This window comes from Cucumis melo, chromosome 1 (assembly GCF_025177605.1).
Source record: "Cucumis melo cultivar AY chromosome 1, USDA_Cmelo_AY_1.0, whole genome shotgun sequence".
Classification (NCBI taxonomy): Eukaryota; Viridiplantae; Streptophyta; class Magnoliopsida; order Cucurbitales; family Cucurbitaceae; genus Cucumis; species Cucumis melo.
This window is the reverse complement of record NC_066857.1, coordinates 28,739,071-28,752,783: the sequence shown is the minus strand read 5'-3', so window position 1 is coordinate 28,752,783 and position 13,713 is coordinate 28,739,071. Positions and strand designations below refer to the sequence as shown.

General features: G+C 32.8%; 1 protein-coding gene across 1 annotated transcript; it reads left to right on the top strand.

The window, feature by feature from the left end:
• The first annotated feature begins 6,980 nt into the window (after positions 1–6,980).
• Positions 6,981–9,165, top strand: LOC103503081 (poly(A)-specific ribonuclease PARN-like). Its single transcript, XM_017047906.2, has 2 exons — positions 6,981–7,500; positions 7,856–9,165. Exons 1-2 carry the CDS (start codon positions 7,181–7,183, stop codon positions 8,046–8,048), a joined length of 513 nt encoding a protein of 170 aa, XP_016903395.2. The 5' UTR covers positions 6,981–7,180; the 3' UTR covers positions 8,049–9,165.
• The last annotated feature ends 4,548 nt before the right edge of the window (positions 9,166–13,713 follow it).

Sequence of the window (13,713 nt, the reverse complement as noted above, 5' to 3'; positions counted from 1 at the left end):
GTTGGATTAAAATTTGGCCCAATCAATGGCAAATTTCTCAAGAAATTTTATGTTTCATGTCATTGTCTAGTAAAAAAAACCAATTGAACTACATTATGACTTGATCCCTATATTATAAAGGATACGTCGGCAGCTTAAGGAAAGCTTTAAGTTCAGTCCAATAAAAAAAATCAATTGAACTACGTTATGACTTGATCCCTATATTATAAAGGGTACGTAGGCAGCTTGAGGGAACTTTAAGTTCAGTCCAGCAAAAAAATATCAATTGAACTACGTTATGACTGGATCCCTATATTATAAAGAGTATGTAGGCAGCTTAAGGGAAACTTTAAGTTCAGTCCAGTAAAAAAAAAAATAATTGAACTACGTTATGACTTGATCGCTCCTACCAAGGTGGTGAATCTGACGGCAAAAGTCTGATCGTCCTCCAATAGAAGTTGGATCACTGCGGTGGAGTCATCTCTCCAAACAACGAAGGTGTCTGATTGCTCCTATCAGAATGATGGATCTGATGGCAAAAGCCCGATGGTCCCCAGTAGAAGTTGGATCGCTGACGGCAGAGTCACCACTACGAACGATTGCAAAAAAAAGAATAATAAGAAAAAGGAAAGAAGAAAATTGAATACGGATTTGTTGAGTATAAAATAAAGAAATTTTTTAAATTTAAATTTAATGATTTAAAGCTTTACAAAGATTATAAATAATCTCTAAAATATTGAGAAATTTGTAGGTCGAAGGATGGGGCAGTATCAATGTATTCTTGAGTTGACATTTTTCTTTCGTTTCTCTTGCAGCTTTCTCCTTGTGTGTGTTGAGACTTTTCTCTTTTTTTTTTTTTTTTTTTTTTTTTTTTGCTGACTAACATTATTTTCCTTTTGAATTTCTTTAATTTCTCTCTTGTTTTCTTTTGTTTCAACTTGATCTTCTGGTTCTTCAGTGCTATCAATGTCAATTTCTTCCTGTGGTTCTTGACTGCTATCAGTGTCAATTTCTTCTTCAGTTTCAGTTTTGTTATTCTCAAATTCATCTTCATTAATCAATTTTTTTCCTTTTGTTGTATCTTTTGTATTTTCTTCCCCTTGTTTCTATATTTTTTCCTTCAACGATTACAATATTACCCAATTGAATCTGGCTTCGTTTTGTTTTGTCTTCCTGGCTCCTCCTATTTTCAACTTCTTCTTCTTTTTCTCCATCTTTAAGTTCAATTATCTAAATGTAAAAAGAGAATGTGTTGTATAACTAAATAAGAATGTGCTGTAAATTCAATTGGGTAAAAAGAGAATATAACTAAATGATTGTGCAACAAAATGTAGACAGACATGCAATATAAAGATCGTTTAGTTATATTAAACGATCATTTAGTTATGTCTCGTTTAATTATGTCAAACGATCGTTTAGTTATATTAAAAGATCATTTAATTATATTTAAACGATCGTGAAACCAGTTCAGTTGTATAGTATAGTAAACAAATTAAAACCTGTGTCAATACGTTTGTTTTTGGTGTTCCTAAATGAATAAGTCAGTTGTTGTTTTCGTCTTCTTCATCTATCTGCAAGCACTAAAGTAAGAATGTTCAGATACATCATGAAGAAAACACATCTAGACAGAAAAGAGTTAAATCTTCGGCAATATTTGTGTTTTGGGTATTTCTAAATCTGTAGTTGTTATTGTTTCCAAGCTACTTTGTGTTTCCAAAACCGCAGTTTCCTGTAAAGTAAAAGAAACAACATAATCGTGTTTCATTTTATTTGGAAAGTGAGGAACATTAAACAAAACAAAGGAGTGGAAAATGAATAAGGCACTAACCATAGGGCAATTTGTTGTTGCATATTTCACCATTGTATTAACTTGTTCATTATCATCAAGAAGATCAAGGCTACAAGTAGGTGGTCTATTTTTCTCCACAACTTTTGTATATGCAACTTCTTTCTGATTCTATTATTGTTGAAGTTTGGCTAATGGTGATACTACATTCAAGCTTGTCATAACCATTGTCAACATGCATTTTATTTCTTTTATTTCTTGTTTTAATAATATTTGTTATGTTTCTATTTTTTCTTAATTTTTTCTGATTTCACTTATTTAATTTAAGATTTTATTTGTTCCATTGTTTTTTTCCATTTTTTTTTTTTTTTTTTTGCTGTTGCTCTGCTTTTTCTCTTCTTTCCTACTTCTCAATATTTTTGAAATATCTCAAAATTGTTTGAGACTCTTCTTCTGATGAGTCTAGAGGTGTCATGGAGAACTACAAATAAAATGATATTACATTATTAGTGAAAAAGTAGTAGCAAAGATATTGATAAACAGTGATAGATTTATATCATCATCTATTCAAGATAGAGATGGATAGAAAATCTTTCATTGTCTATCTGGATAGACATATATTTGCATGTTGTAAGTTTACTTACATTTTCAGATTAAAAAATGTCGATGTTTAGAGTCCTCCAGTTACTTGTTTCCAAACATTCCCATGTTACAATTGGTGGCCCTTCCTTTGCAAGCTTTCTTCCAAACCCAACATCTAAATTGGAAAGTCTTCGTATTTTCTCAAAAGCCCAATAGACTAAAGTTAGGGGAAATCCTTGAAGGTATACTTCCTTGTCGCTGTAGGATGCTTTTTTCAAGAACTGATATGTTAGGATGTATGATAACCTCCCCCATGGATAGTCTTTGAAGATTTCTTCATTATCCAATATGCCTAGATGTAAGAGATTTATGTGGTTGTGTTGCTGTTTGGGAATTAAAAATGCTTCTAAGATATAGAGGTTAACTAGTTTTTCTTTCAATGAGTCTTCCTCATTGCACAACGCTTTGAAATTTCTCTCTATATCTCTTCTTGTTATAAAGACATCATGACGGAAAAGCGCATTTTCAGACCATTTTCTTTTTTTTCTCCTAGATTTAACTCAGGGAATTTATGGCCTTTTAGTCCAGTCACAAAACAAAAGTCTTTCAGCCCAAATTCTGTTATATGTCCATTGAAGTTTAAAGTAAGGACATTAGTTTATTTTTTGTATGGCATTATTTTCTTAATAGAAAATTCAGGAATTGTGTTGGTATTTTGACCATTTTTAATGTTAAGGAACTGGCCAAAAGGGCTGTTTGTCAAAACTCGAGACAGAATCCTTTTGTCTATTTTTGACTTGATCTGATTTAATGTTTCTAAGCTGTAGTATACAGTAATTCTAAGGTTTTTTTTTGTTCATCTTCCATAATAATGTCATTTGGATAGTGTTTCACTTGTTGAATGACATAATAAATAGTATGTTTCAAACAAGGATAAGTTTAAACAAATTTACAAATGCAGAGCGCTATAAAGAAAAAGATACAAAAATATTCAACGCTATACCGACAGATATTCACATTCTAGTTTGTTACCTTTTTTTCTTTTTCTTTCTTTATTTTTATTTCTTCTGTCTTTGCTTTACACCTTATTGCTTTACTACACGATGCTTGTTGATTCTTGCTCACCATCTATTTGTAAAAAAGAAGACTAATATAAATTATACAAACAGTATAGAAACAGACATGTTTGTATGTGGCACAGATCGCAATAGATATAGATTGAACGAAATGAATATAGATTAAAGCCTGTTTGTATGCGATATAAATCGTGGTACATATATGTGGATGGTGGAGATAGATCAAAATGAATATAGACTCAATAGATCAAAATGAATATAGACTCAAACCTTTTTGTATGCGATATAGATGGTGCTAGATATACGTTGATAGTGGAGATAGATTGAAATGAATATAGACTCAATAGATCGAAATGAATATAGACTCAAACCTTTTTGTATGCGATATAGATGGTGATATACGTGGATGATGGAGATAGATTGAAATAAATATAGATTCAAACCTTTTTGTATGCAAGGTAGAGCGTCGATCAGGACAGTTCTGTTGAAGTAATTACCAGGATGTAAACGATTGGCGACGAAGACGGTGAAAGAAAAAGTCTGAGCAAGTTTCTTCACCTTTTTATAGCCTCTTTATTTGGATGACATTTTTGTAATTACAATTTATTGGAGTTTCTATAAATTTTCGTTTATAAACGATCGTTGAAATTTCTCTAACGATCATGTATACTTAAACTTTTTAGTCATCTTTTATTGTTTATTACCTTATCGTTTATATATATGATTATCGTTTAGATAATGTACAGAATCGTGTATGCTTATCATTTATATTTACAAACGTGATCAGATGTACAATCGTTAAAGTATATTGTTTCGTTTAGTGTTTATTGTTGATCGTTTATGTATTTGGTAATTTACACGATGGTGTCTAATAATTGTTTATTAACATTAGTCGCGTACGCGTGCGCGGATGATTAATCGCGCGTTTGTTGGGGTATTTTTGGTATTTCGCATTATGGACCTATGGGTTTTTTTTCGTTTCTGAAATTGTTCTATAGAGTGTAAATAACTTATCGGTTTGTTATGTTATCAAAAAGACCCATAATTTATTGTTCAATATATATGTTAATAGTTGAAATTTAAATGGTTAAATGTTTTATTCTAATGACCAAGATAACAACATTAAATTGTAACTTACATATAACTACGTAAATTAAATAAAAATTTATGTAGTAGGAAACAAAAGAAAAAAATTAGTTATACTAAAGAAGAGAATAAATATTTGGAATAAAAATGAAAAATATATTTGTAATTTAGGTAGAAATTTTTAGGATTTGTAGTTCAATAATTAGATTCAAAATTTTAAAACACCCAACTTTTTTCTCAAATATATTGAATTATAAAAACACATGTGCAAGCACGAGGTAAAGAACTAGTTATAAATAATTGTGACTATAGTAACCAACTCGGTAGCACTTAAATTTTCAATTCAATATCAATGGATTAAGGAATAATCAAACACAAAGTTATTAATTGAGGTTTGTTGGGTAACCATTTTGTTCTTTGTTTTTTATTTTAAAAATTAAGCCTATAAAAACTCATTTGTTATACATCCTACCAATAATTTAAAAAAGACCAAATATTGAAGAAAAAATATATTTTAAAAAAATTGTTTTTGAATTTAGAATTTGGTTAAAAAATTAATTATTATATCGTTGAAAGATATAAAAAACAAAAATATGCTTTGTTTTAAAAAACAAGAATAATAAACAAAATGGTTACTCAAGTAGGCTTGAATAAATAAAGACTCGTTTGGCAACTATTTGTTTTTTGTTTACAATTTTTTAAATAAAGACTAAAGTTTAGAAGTCTTCCAAAAGATCATTATACTCTTCAAACTCTTGTGAACAAGTAGGAAAGCCCTCAAGATTGATCAACAACGACAATAAGTTGCAAGACCCTTAAGATAAAATCAACATTCAAGAGTAGGTTGCAAGATTAATCAATATTAAGAATAGGTTAACAAGGCCCTGATTCAATATTTGAGAGTAAACTGCAATCCTTCAAGACAAACTTTACTTTTTGAAAGAAAGAATCAAAGAATCAAATATTGGATATTATACCCATTATTCTTAAACTAAAACAAATACAAAGTTCAAGTTCAGCTAATTAAGTTTATCTACAAATCTCATCCAACAATTATTATTAAAAGAAATTGTATAAATTTCATTAAAAACATGTTTTTATAGTGATCCATTTTGTTTGCAATTAATATGCAACACAAGTAGGTTTAAATCTTGATCATGATTAAATCATGCATCCTTATATTATGTTTGTCGAAACTTTGAGAATATACTAATACTCTCGTTGTTTATTTTGAATAAACAAGTCACAAAAGCAATTATACTTAAAACTAAAAAGATTTGTTGAGAAATATGGTTATCCTAATATTGGAATTGCAAATTTATTCATAGTAACCTCTATTTCTTTTTCGAAAATTAAAAATCTATATATTGAGTGAAGGTAATACCAAACGACACATCACACAACAATGAGTATAACTTGATTACCTTTAATTCTAAGGGCATGTTTAGGGGAAGGGTTATAAAGGGGAGGGTTGGGTTATGGTAACCCTTCCCCCAAACGAAGGTTAAGTTCCTTTACTCTTGGATTAGAAAATTGCACCCAACCCTCATTTAGGGGAAGGGTTACCATAGCCCTAGTTTTACCTCCTAACCTCCTCCCTCAATCCTTTTTCAACCCTTAACTCTTCTTTAATTAATTTTTTTTCTCATTTATAATTTCTATACTAATGAGTTTTGTTAATTTTATTATTTTTATTTTAAAAACACAATTAAGTTATAAATTTAGTACGATTACATTATTAAAATTTTAATTTTTTCCTCTACTCTTAAATTAGGTAATTTATTGTAATTACACAATTAAATTTTTAATTTAATTACCTTCATCAACTCTATGTTCGAATTCATATCAATATCTTTGTGAAATTAAAATTTTTGATATCAATCCCAACTTCAATGTACTTATAAGATTGATATCAAAATTTTAATTTTATAAATATATTGATATGAATTCGAACATAGAGTTGATTGAAGGTAATCAAATTTTAATATCAATCTCAACCTCATTGATTTTTGTACTTCGTATTTTCAATTGTTATTTGTACTTGTTTACATGTTTATGGGTTGCGTGTTATATTCATAAAAATCAATTTATTGAAACGTAACGTATACTTAAAAAATGTTGAAAATAAACATCATAATTAAATAAATTAAGACAATTTGTTTTACGAAAACTAAAGCGATTTTTAGTAAATTAAATATACGAAATTTATCTATTGGATTTAGAATATGATTTTTTTTTTTAAAAAAGTTAACTACTTAAAATGAATGTTGTATTTAAAGATATTAGGATAAATTATTTTATAAAATTTAAAACGATTTGTTAAATTAAATATACAAAATTTGTATATAAAATTCATGGTACGAATTAAAACAATATATAAAAATAAATAAATTTTATAACACTACCTTCTTTTTCTAAACATATATTATTATGACATTATTATAACTCTATCTTTAACATTTTCTTCTAACAAATCTTATCATTTCGTATGTAACCCTTCTCCAAACATATTTGTCACAATAAATTCGTAACCTCTTCTCCGACCACCCTCGTTAAGCAGACTCCATCTCCATAGGAGAGTCTTGGTAAAGCTTGGCACATAAAACAGAACTCGCAACTCATTTCGCCACTTCTGCCATGAATTTTGAATGAGAGCTTAACCGGGAAAACTATGGCGTCTCGGTTCTCATATTTCCAGCTGCACAGACGCCTCTATACAACCACCACCGATCAATGGAGTATCAAGCAAGTTCGCAATTCCAACTTCCATGGCTGCTTGGGGGACCTGAAGAACCATATCTCCGATTCCGACTTCATCGCATTTTTTCTTCAGAGAACGGGTTCTTCTTCTTTCCCTTGGCACCGCCCTCAGCCCTTCGACACTCTCGATACCGCTTATTGCAAGGCCAAGTACGCCGCCGAGAAGTTTCAGATCCTTCAGTTTTCTCTCTGTCCTTTCTCTGTTAGAGATTCCAAGCTAATCGCCCATCCGTAAGCTCCCCCGGGCCGCCGCGTATCTTCATGTTTGGATGTTTGGAGTCTTGTACTCTTGGGCAGGTTTTGGGAATTGGGTGTTTATTTTGATTGATGAATATTTCTCCGCACTTGCAATGAATTTGGTTTCTTTCACTGGAATTTAAAGTAGGGACAAGGAGTATATTCTGTAGTATTCATAGATGAGTATGATTTATAATGGAAAGTTTGATGCTTTCTGGCTAATATTTTATACTTTTGCGCATGGTCTGTCCGTTCATCATCATTTTAAACTCTAAATTCCAGTATCTTTTATTATTTGGTGATTAATACAAATTTGATTGATGAAAATGTGTTTCATTGAATGGTGTAGGTACAACTTTCATTTGTTCCCCAGAGATGAACTGAACATTGGGATGCCTTCTTACAGTTTTTCATGTCAAGTTTCACATCTAACATCCATAGCTCGTGAAGATTTTGACTTTGGTGCTTGGGTATATGATGGTAAGCCTAATTGTGGACAATTTACTTCTGTTTCACCCTCACTAATAGAGGAGAAATTCTAAAACCCAGATTTCCAATCCCTAAACCACCTTCCTTCCAAGGTTTCAGCAAGAGCAGAGGTTGAATTTGAGAGGCATTCTTTAGAAAGAAAACAGTATCTTTGACCCTTGAAATTTTGTTCCCATTATCAAGCTCAAGAGAAGAACTTAGGTTCTTAAGTCTCCTAAAATGAAAATAAGATGTCTCACGATTACGTTCACTAATCCAATCTATCTTGGACTACATTTTGTACATCTCTTCTGTTCGAATAAGAATCTCAGAATCCCCCTTCAATCTGATTAACTCTTCCCATGCTACACGCAAAATCCTCACAGACTCCAAGTCATGTAAAATGTTTATCTTATTAATTATCTTCTATTTTTTAGTGAAAGAACTTTTGAAGACCCTCAGGTTCCAGCCTCTAGGCTTGAACTTTAGGGACTCCAATCTTATTGTAAACCCAAGTACCTCCCATCTCCCAACCATATCAGCTGACCATTAGTCGAGCTTGGAAGACTTGAAAAAAGTATGCTTTATTCACACACTCCAAATATGAAACGACAAGGTCCCTATCTTGTATCTGAGAACTTACAAAACGACCTGTTGTTGGTCAGATTCAACTATGGATGGGACTCCAATGGCTTGATATCCTCCACGAAATTTTTTTCTGCCCTTTAAGAGCAAAAACGTATCTACCTGGCAAGAAATGGGATTAATACACAAATTGGATAAAGTAATCTGACAGCATGAGGGGAGGATAAAATAGAATATACTCTTCAAGATACTTTTGGTAAAATTGCATCAGTCTAGATGATTTGACTTCTCAAGATTTCTTTAGACAAAACTCTCATCACCAAAATTTCCAACCACATACCAGCTAGATTCACTATTACAAATGCTGAAGGTGCCACTCAAGTCTTCCTACAAATCATCTTTTTGAGATTGTAGCAGTAGTACATTTGAACGCCAATCTTCCAAATTTTAGTTGGATCTGCTTGTTTCGAGTAGTTTTTATCAACCTAAATATTATTTATCGCTTTCTAGCTGCTTTATCTCTTGATTTTTGGAAAAAATTAAACCTTTGTTTTATCTTTATACTGAATCTATGAAGTATCATCTATATTGCACTTTGACTTCTAATGGTCTTTTTCCGTTTTTTTTTTTCTTTTTTTGGTTCCATGCATATCATATTTATCTGGAGCTCAAGAGTCTATAGCAAAAGCTCAAATGGGCCGTCAAACTCTAACACCTAATACTAACGCTGTGAAATCTTCTTCTGAACCGTCAGTTTTTGATACCATTTTTGTTCAACGGGTTAAATCACGTGTAAAGAACTGGAAAGATGCATATGATTCAAGCTAAAAAAAAATGGTAATTTACAACTTAGTATTGCTTTCTAAAACAATTTCATCATGTTCTTTTCTTTCCATTTTGCTCTCACATTTTTTAAACTGTGTAGGTTAAGAAACACTTTCGGTTCTTGAACATTTTTATTAAAGTAACATTTTTGCCTCTAAACTCTAGCCGATGAATCTGATGATTTAATTTCTATACTTTCAAACTTGTTAAGTTAAATGAGATTTATTGACTATGCATATCAATAAATTGATAGGACCAAAAGTGTTTTTAAACTACAAAGAAAAGAGATTTTGATGAGCTTTTCATGATAGGGATTAAATGGTTACAAGTTTAAAAGTTAAAAGGATTGAATTGTTACCTAGAAAAATTCAATGACTAAATTATTGCAAATTAAAAGAACGATGGGTGAAATTGTTACAAAATTAAAGTTCAAACAAAATTGTTACTCGTATGGAGGTTGAAGGACTAAAGTGTTTTTTAACCTCTTTTATTTCTTTGTTTCTTGAAATAGTAAAGGTAATGTTTCCATAATATAGACACATTGCTAAGTACGTTGAAAAAGCTCATAGTCGGTATTGAGCAGTATGGATCAAGACCATCTATTGTTATAGATGTTTATAGGGAATGATTAGTTCTACTTGTATTAAAGGTAACTTGACCTTTTCAAAATATGAGTGGTTTAATACGTGTATTACTTGTTTTTAACTATGCTAAATTATTATGGACATTTTACATCTCCAGGGATATCCCCTTAAACCGTTATCTATAATCAAGAATTATAGATCTCTGATCTCTCTCTATTGTCAATGTTATTATTTTTATTGTCAATTTTAGTAACTTTACATTTATGTTATCATGAATGTTATACACAATTTAAGGTAAAATTAATGATTTAATACATGGACGTTTATGGTTGTCTATTTAATGACTTGACTTGAATAGTTTCCATTGCATCCCTGAAATTTAATTTATGTAATTTTTGTTATTAATACTGGTACCATATAAATATTGGCTGATTTGATATGATATGATAGACAACAATTGAAAAAAGTGGATAGTTGGTCCTGATCCAAATTAAGTGACACTTGCAATATGGCATTTTCGAAGCATTTTTTTCTGTAGACCGTGCTGCCATCTTTGTCAAGCTGTTGCCCTCCTATCTTTTGTTTGCTATGTCATGCTTACTGAACCATGTTTATACAAAAGTATTGAAAGCAATAAACACGAAACCGACTTACGTGGAAACTCGAGAATCGGGAGAAAAACCACGATCTTTTTGGTTTAATTATTTTATGATATTCGTACAATAGTACAAGAGGGAATAAATAGAAAAGTACAAAGAGATAAAAAAGGAAAGAATATTTAGGGTAAATCTTCTCCATATGCTAAGCCCACTAAGTCTAATAATTCTAACACTCCGCCTCAAGTTGGGACGTAAATATCAATGAGGCCCAACTTGCTAACAAATAAGTCGAAGTTTGGTCAGGTGAGGACATTAGCAACCTATCAGCTCGAAGGGATGTACAGAATGCAAATGCTCCCACTGTCAAGTCTTTCTTTGATGAAATGTCGATCAATCTAAACATGTTTAGTTCTATCATGCTGAACTGGGTTGTTAGCAATACTAATAGCAGCTTTATTATCACAAAAAAGCTTCAATGGAGTCTCACATTCCTGATGAAGATCAGACAGGACTTTCTGGAGTCAAATTTCCTCACATATTCCCCAACTCATAGCTCTATATTCGGCCTCAGCATTGCTCCTAACCACAACACTTTGCTTCTTACTCCTCCAAGTTACAAGATTGCCCCAAACAAAGTACAATAACTGGAGGTAGACTTTCTGTCAACAACAGATCTTACCCGATCCGAGTCAGTATATGCCTCAATGGTCTTTTTATCTGTCTTTCTAAACATCAACCCTTTACCAGGTGTTGTTTTTAAGTATCTCAGAATTCTTTTGATAGCTTCCATGTGTTCCTCATAGGGAGCCTGCATAAACTGGCTGACATCACTTACAACAAAGGAAATACCAGAACGAGTATGAGATAAGTAAATCAATTTACCCACGAGGCACTGATATTGTTCTTTATCAACTGGAACTTGATCATTAGAGTTTCCTAGTTTACGGTTGAATTCAATAGGAGTGTCAGCGGGACGATATCCCAACATACCTGTCTCGGTTAGCAGATCAAGGGTGTATTTTCTCTGAGACATGGAGATGTCTTCTTTAGATCTGGCCACCTCCATTCCAAGGAAATATGTTAGATTTCCCAAATCCTTGATTTCAAATTCATTACACATTCTCTGCTTAAGTTGATTGATTTCTGCCTGATCATCTCCAGATAAAATGATGTCATCCACATAAACTATAAGAACTGCAATCTTCCCGGTCCTTGACTGTATCCTTGGGACTTGACAAAAGTAGTAAATCTGTCAAACCATGCTCTGGGTGACTGTTTCAGACCATATAAGGATTTTTGGAGTTTGCAAACCTGTTGACCAAACTGGGCTTCAAAGCCAGGTGGAGGGCTCATGTAGATCTCCTTTACTAGATATTCATTCAGAAAAGCATTCTTAACATCCAGCTGATATAGAGACCAATCTTTGTTTACAGCAACAGAAAGAAAGACTCTAACAGTATTCAACTTAGTAATAGGAGAAAAAGTTTTTGAATAATCAACACCATATGTCTGAGTAAATCCTTTTGCAACTAACCTTGTCTTATGTCTGTCAAGTGTTTCATCTGCTTTGTATTTGAGAGTGAACACCCATTTGCATCCCACAGGCTTGTGTCCCTTGGGTAGAGCACAGATCTCCCAAGTGTTATTCTTTTCAAGAGCTTTCATCTCTTCCATGACATCATTTTTCCATTCAGGGCATTCTAAAGCAATATGAATATCTTTCGGTATTGTGGTAGAGTCAAGACTGGCAGTAAAAGCTCTGAACTGTGGTGAGAGATTCTCGTATGAAACATAATTAGATATGGAGTGCTTTGTACAAGACCTAGTACCTTTTCTCAGTGCAATAGGAAGATCAAGAGAAGGAGCATGCTTGTCAAGTTTTCCTGTATGACCCTGTTCAGCTTCATTGTTACTAGTTTTTATTATGACCTCATTTTCGTCACCACTGTTCTTTTCTTCCACATTTTCAAGAACAGCAACATCAAACCTGTCATTCTCATTTATTGTATTATTAGTGCAAGGTTCAGTAGGGTTTTCCATACCTTGATCTCGAGGAGGTTTGGAGTCTTAGACTGGAGCCGGCGGCTGACTGGTAGGAGACCCGACTTCCTTTTTGAGATTCCTCCTGTAATATGTTTTCCAAGGAACTTGGTTTGTAGGTAGGATTATAGGGTGAGGATCAATGTCAGACACGATACTAAGAGTAGGTTCGATAAATTCAAAGGTGCTGTTAGACTTTTCACTCATACTCTCCCCCTGAAGATGGCTAACGGGAAAATAGGGTCGGTCCTCACAGAAAGTAACATCCATAGTGACAAAGTATTTTCTGGATGGCAGGTGAAAACATTTATAACCACGCTGGTGAGGGGGATACCCAACAAACACACAAGCCTGAGCCCGAGGGGTAAATTTGGTCTGATTAGGGCCAAAACTATGGACATAAGCGGTACACCCAAACACACGAAAAGGAACCTCTGAAACGAGACGAGTAGAGAGGTAGGACTACTTAAGACATTCTATGGGAGTTTAAAGGTGGAGGATACGAGAAGGCATTCTATTGGTTAAATGAGCTGCTATAAGAATAGCATCTCCCCACAGGTTGGAAAAGAAGTGGAAAGCATAAGGGAACGGGCTACTTCCAGAAGGTGATGATTTTTTTACTTGGCCACTCCATTTTGTTGAGGAGTGTAGGCACACGAGTTTTGGTGAACAATCCCCTTAGAGGCTAGGAATTCACTAAGGTTATGGTTTTGAAATTCCCGACTATTATCACTCTGAAGAATAACAATTTTTTTATGGAATTGTGTTTCAATGGTATGGTAGAAGTTTTGGAAAATAACGGAAACCTTAGATTTATCGGTGATAAGGTAGACCCAGGTAAGACGGGTATGATCATCAATGAAGGTTACAAATGACCTTTTTCCAAATGAGGTGGTGACCTTGGAAGGACCCCAAACGTCACTATGGATAAGGGTAAACGGTTGTGTGGGTTTATATGGTTGTGAGGGAAAAGAAACACAATGTTGATTTGTCTGAATGCACACATCACAAGGAGACATCTATTTTAAGAAAGAGATGGGGAAACAAATATTTCATATACGTAAAGTTCGGGCGACCTAATCGAAAATGCCACAACATAAAGTCAT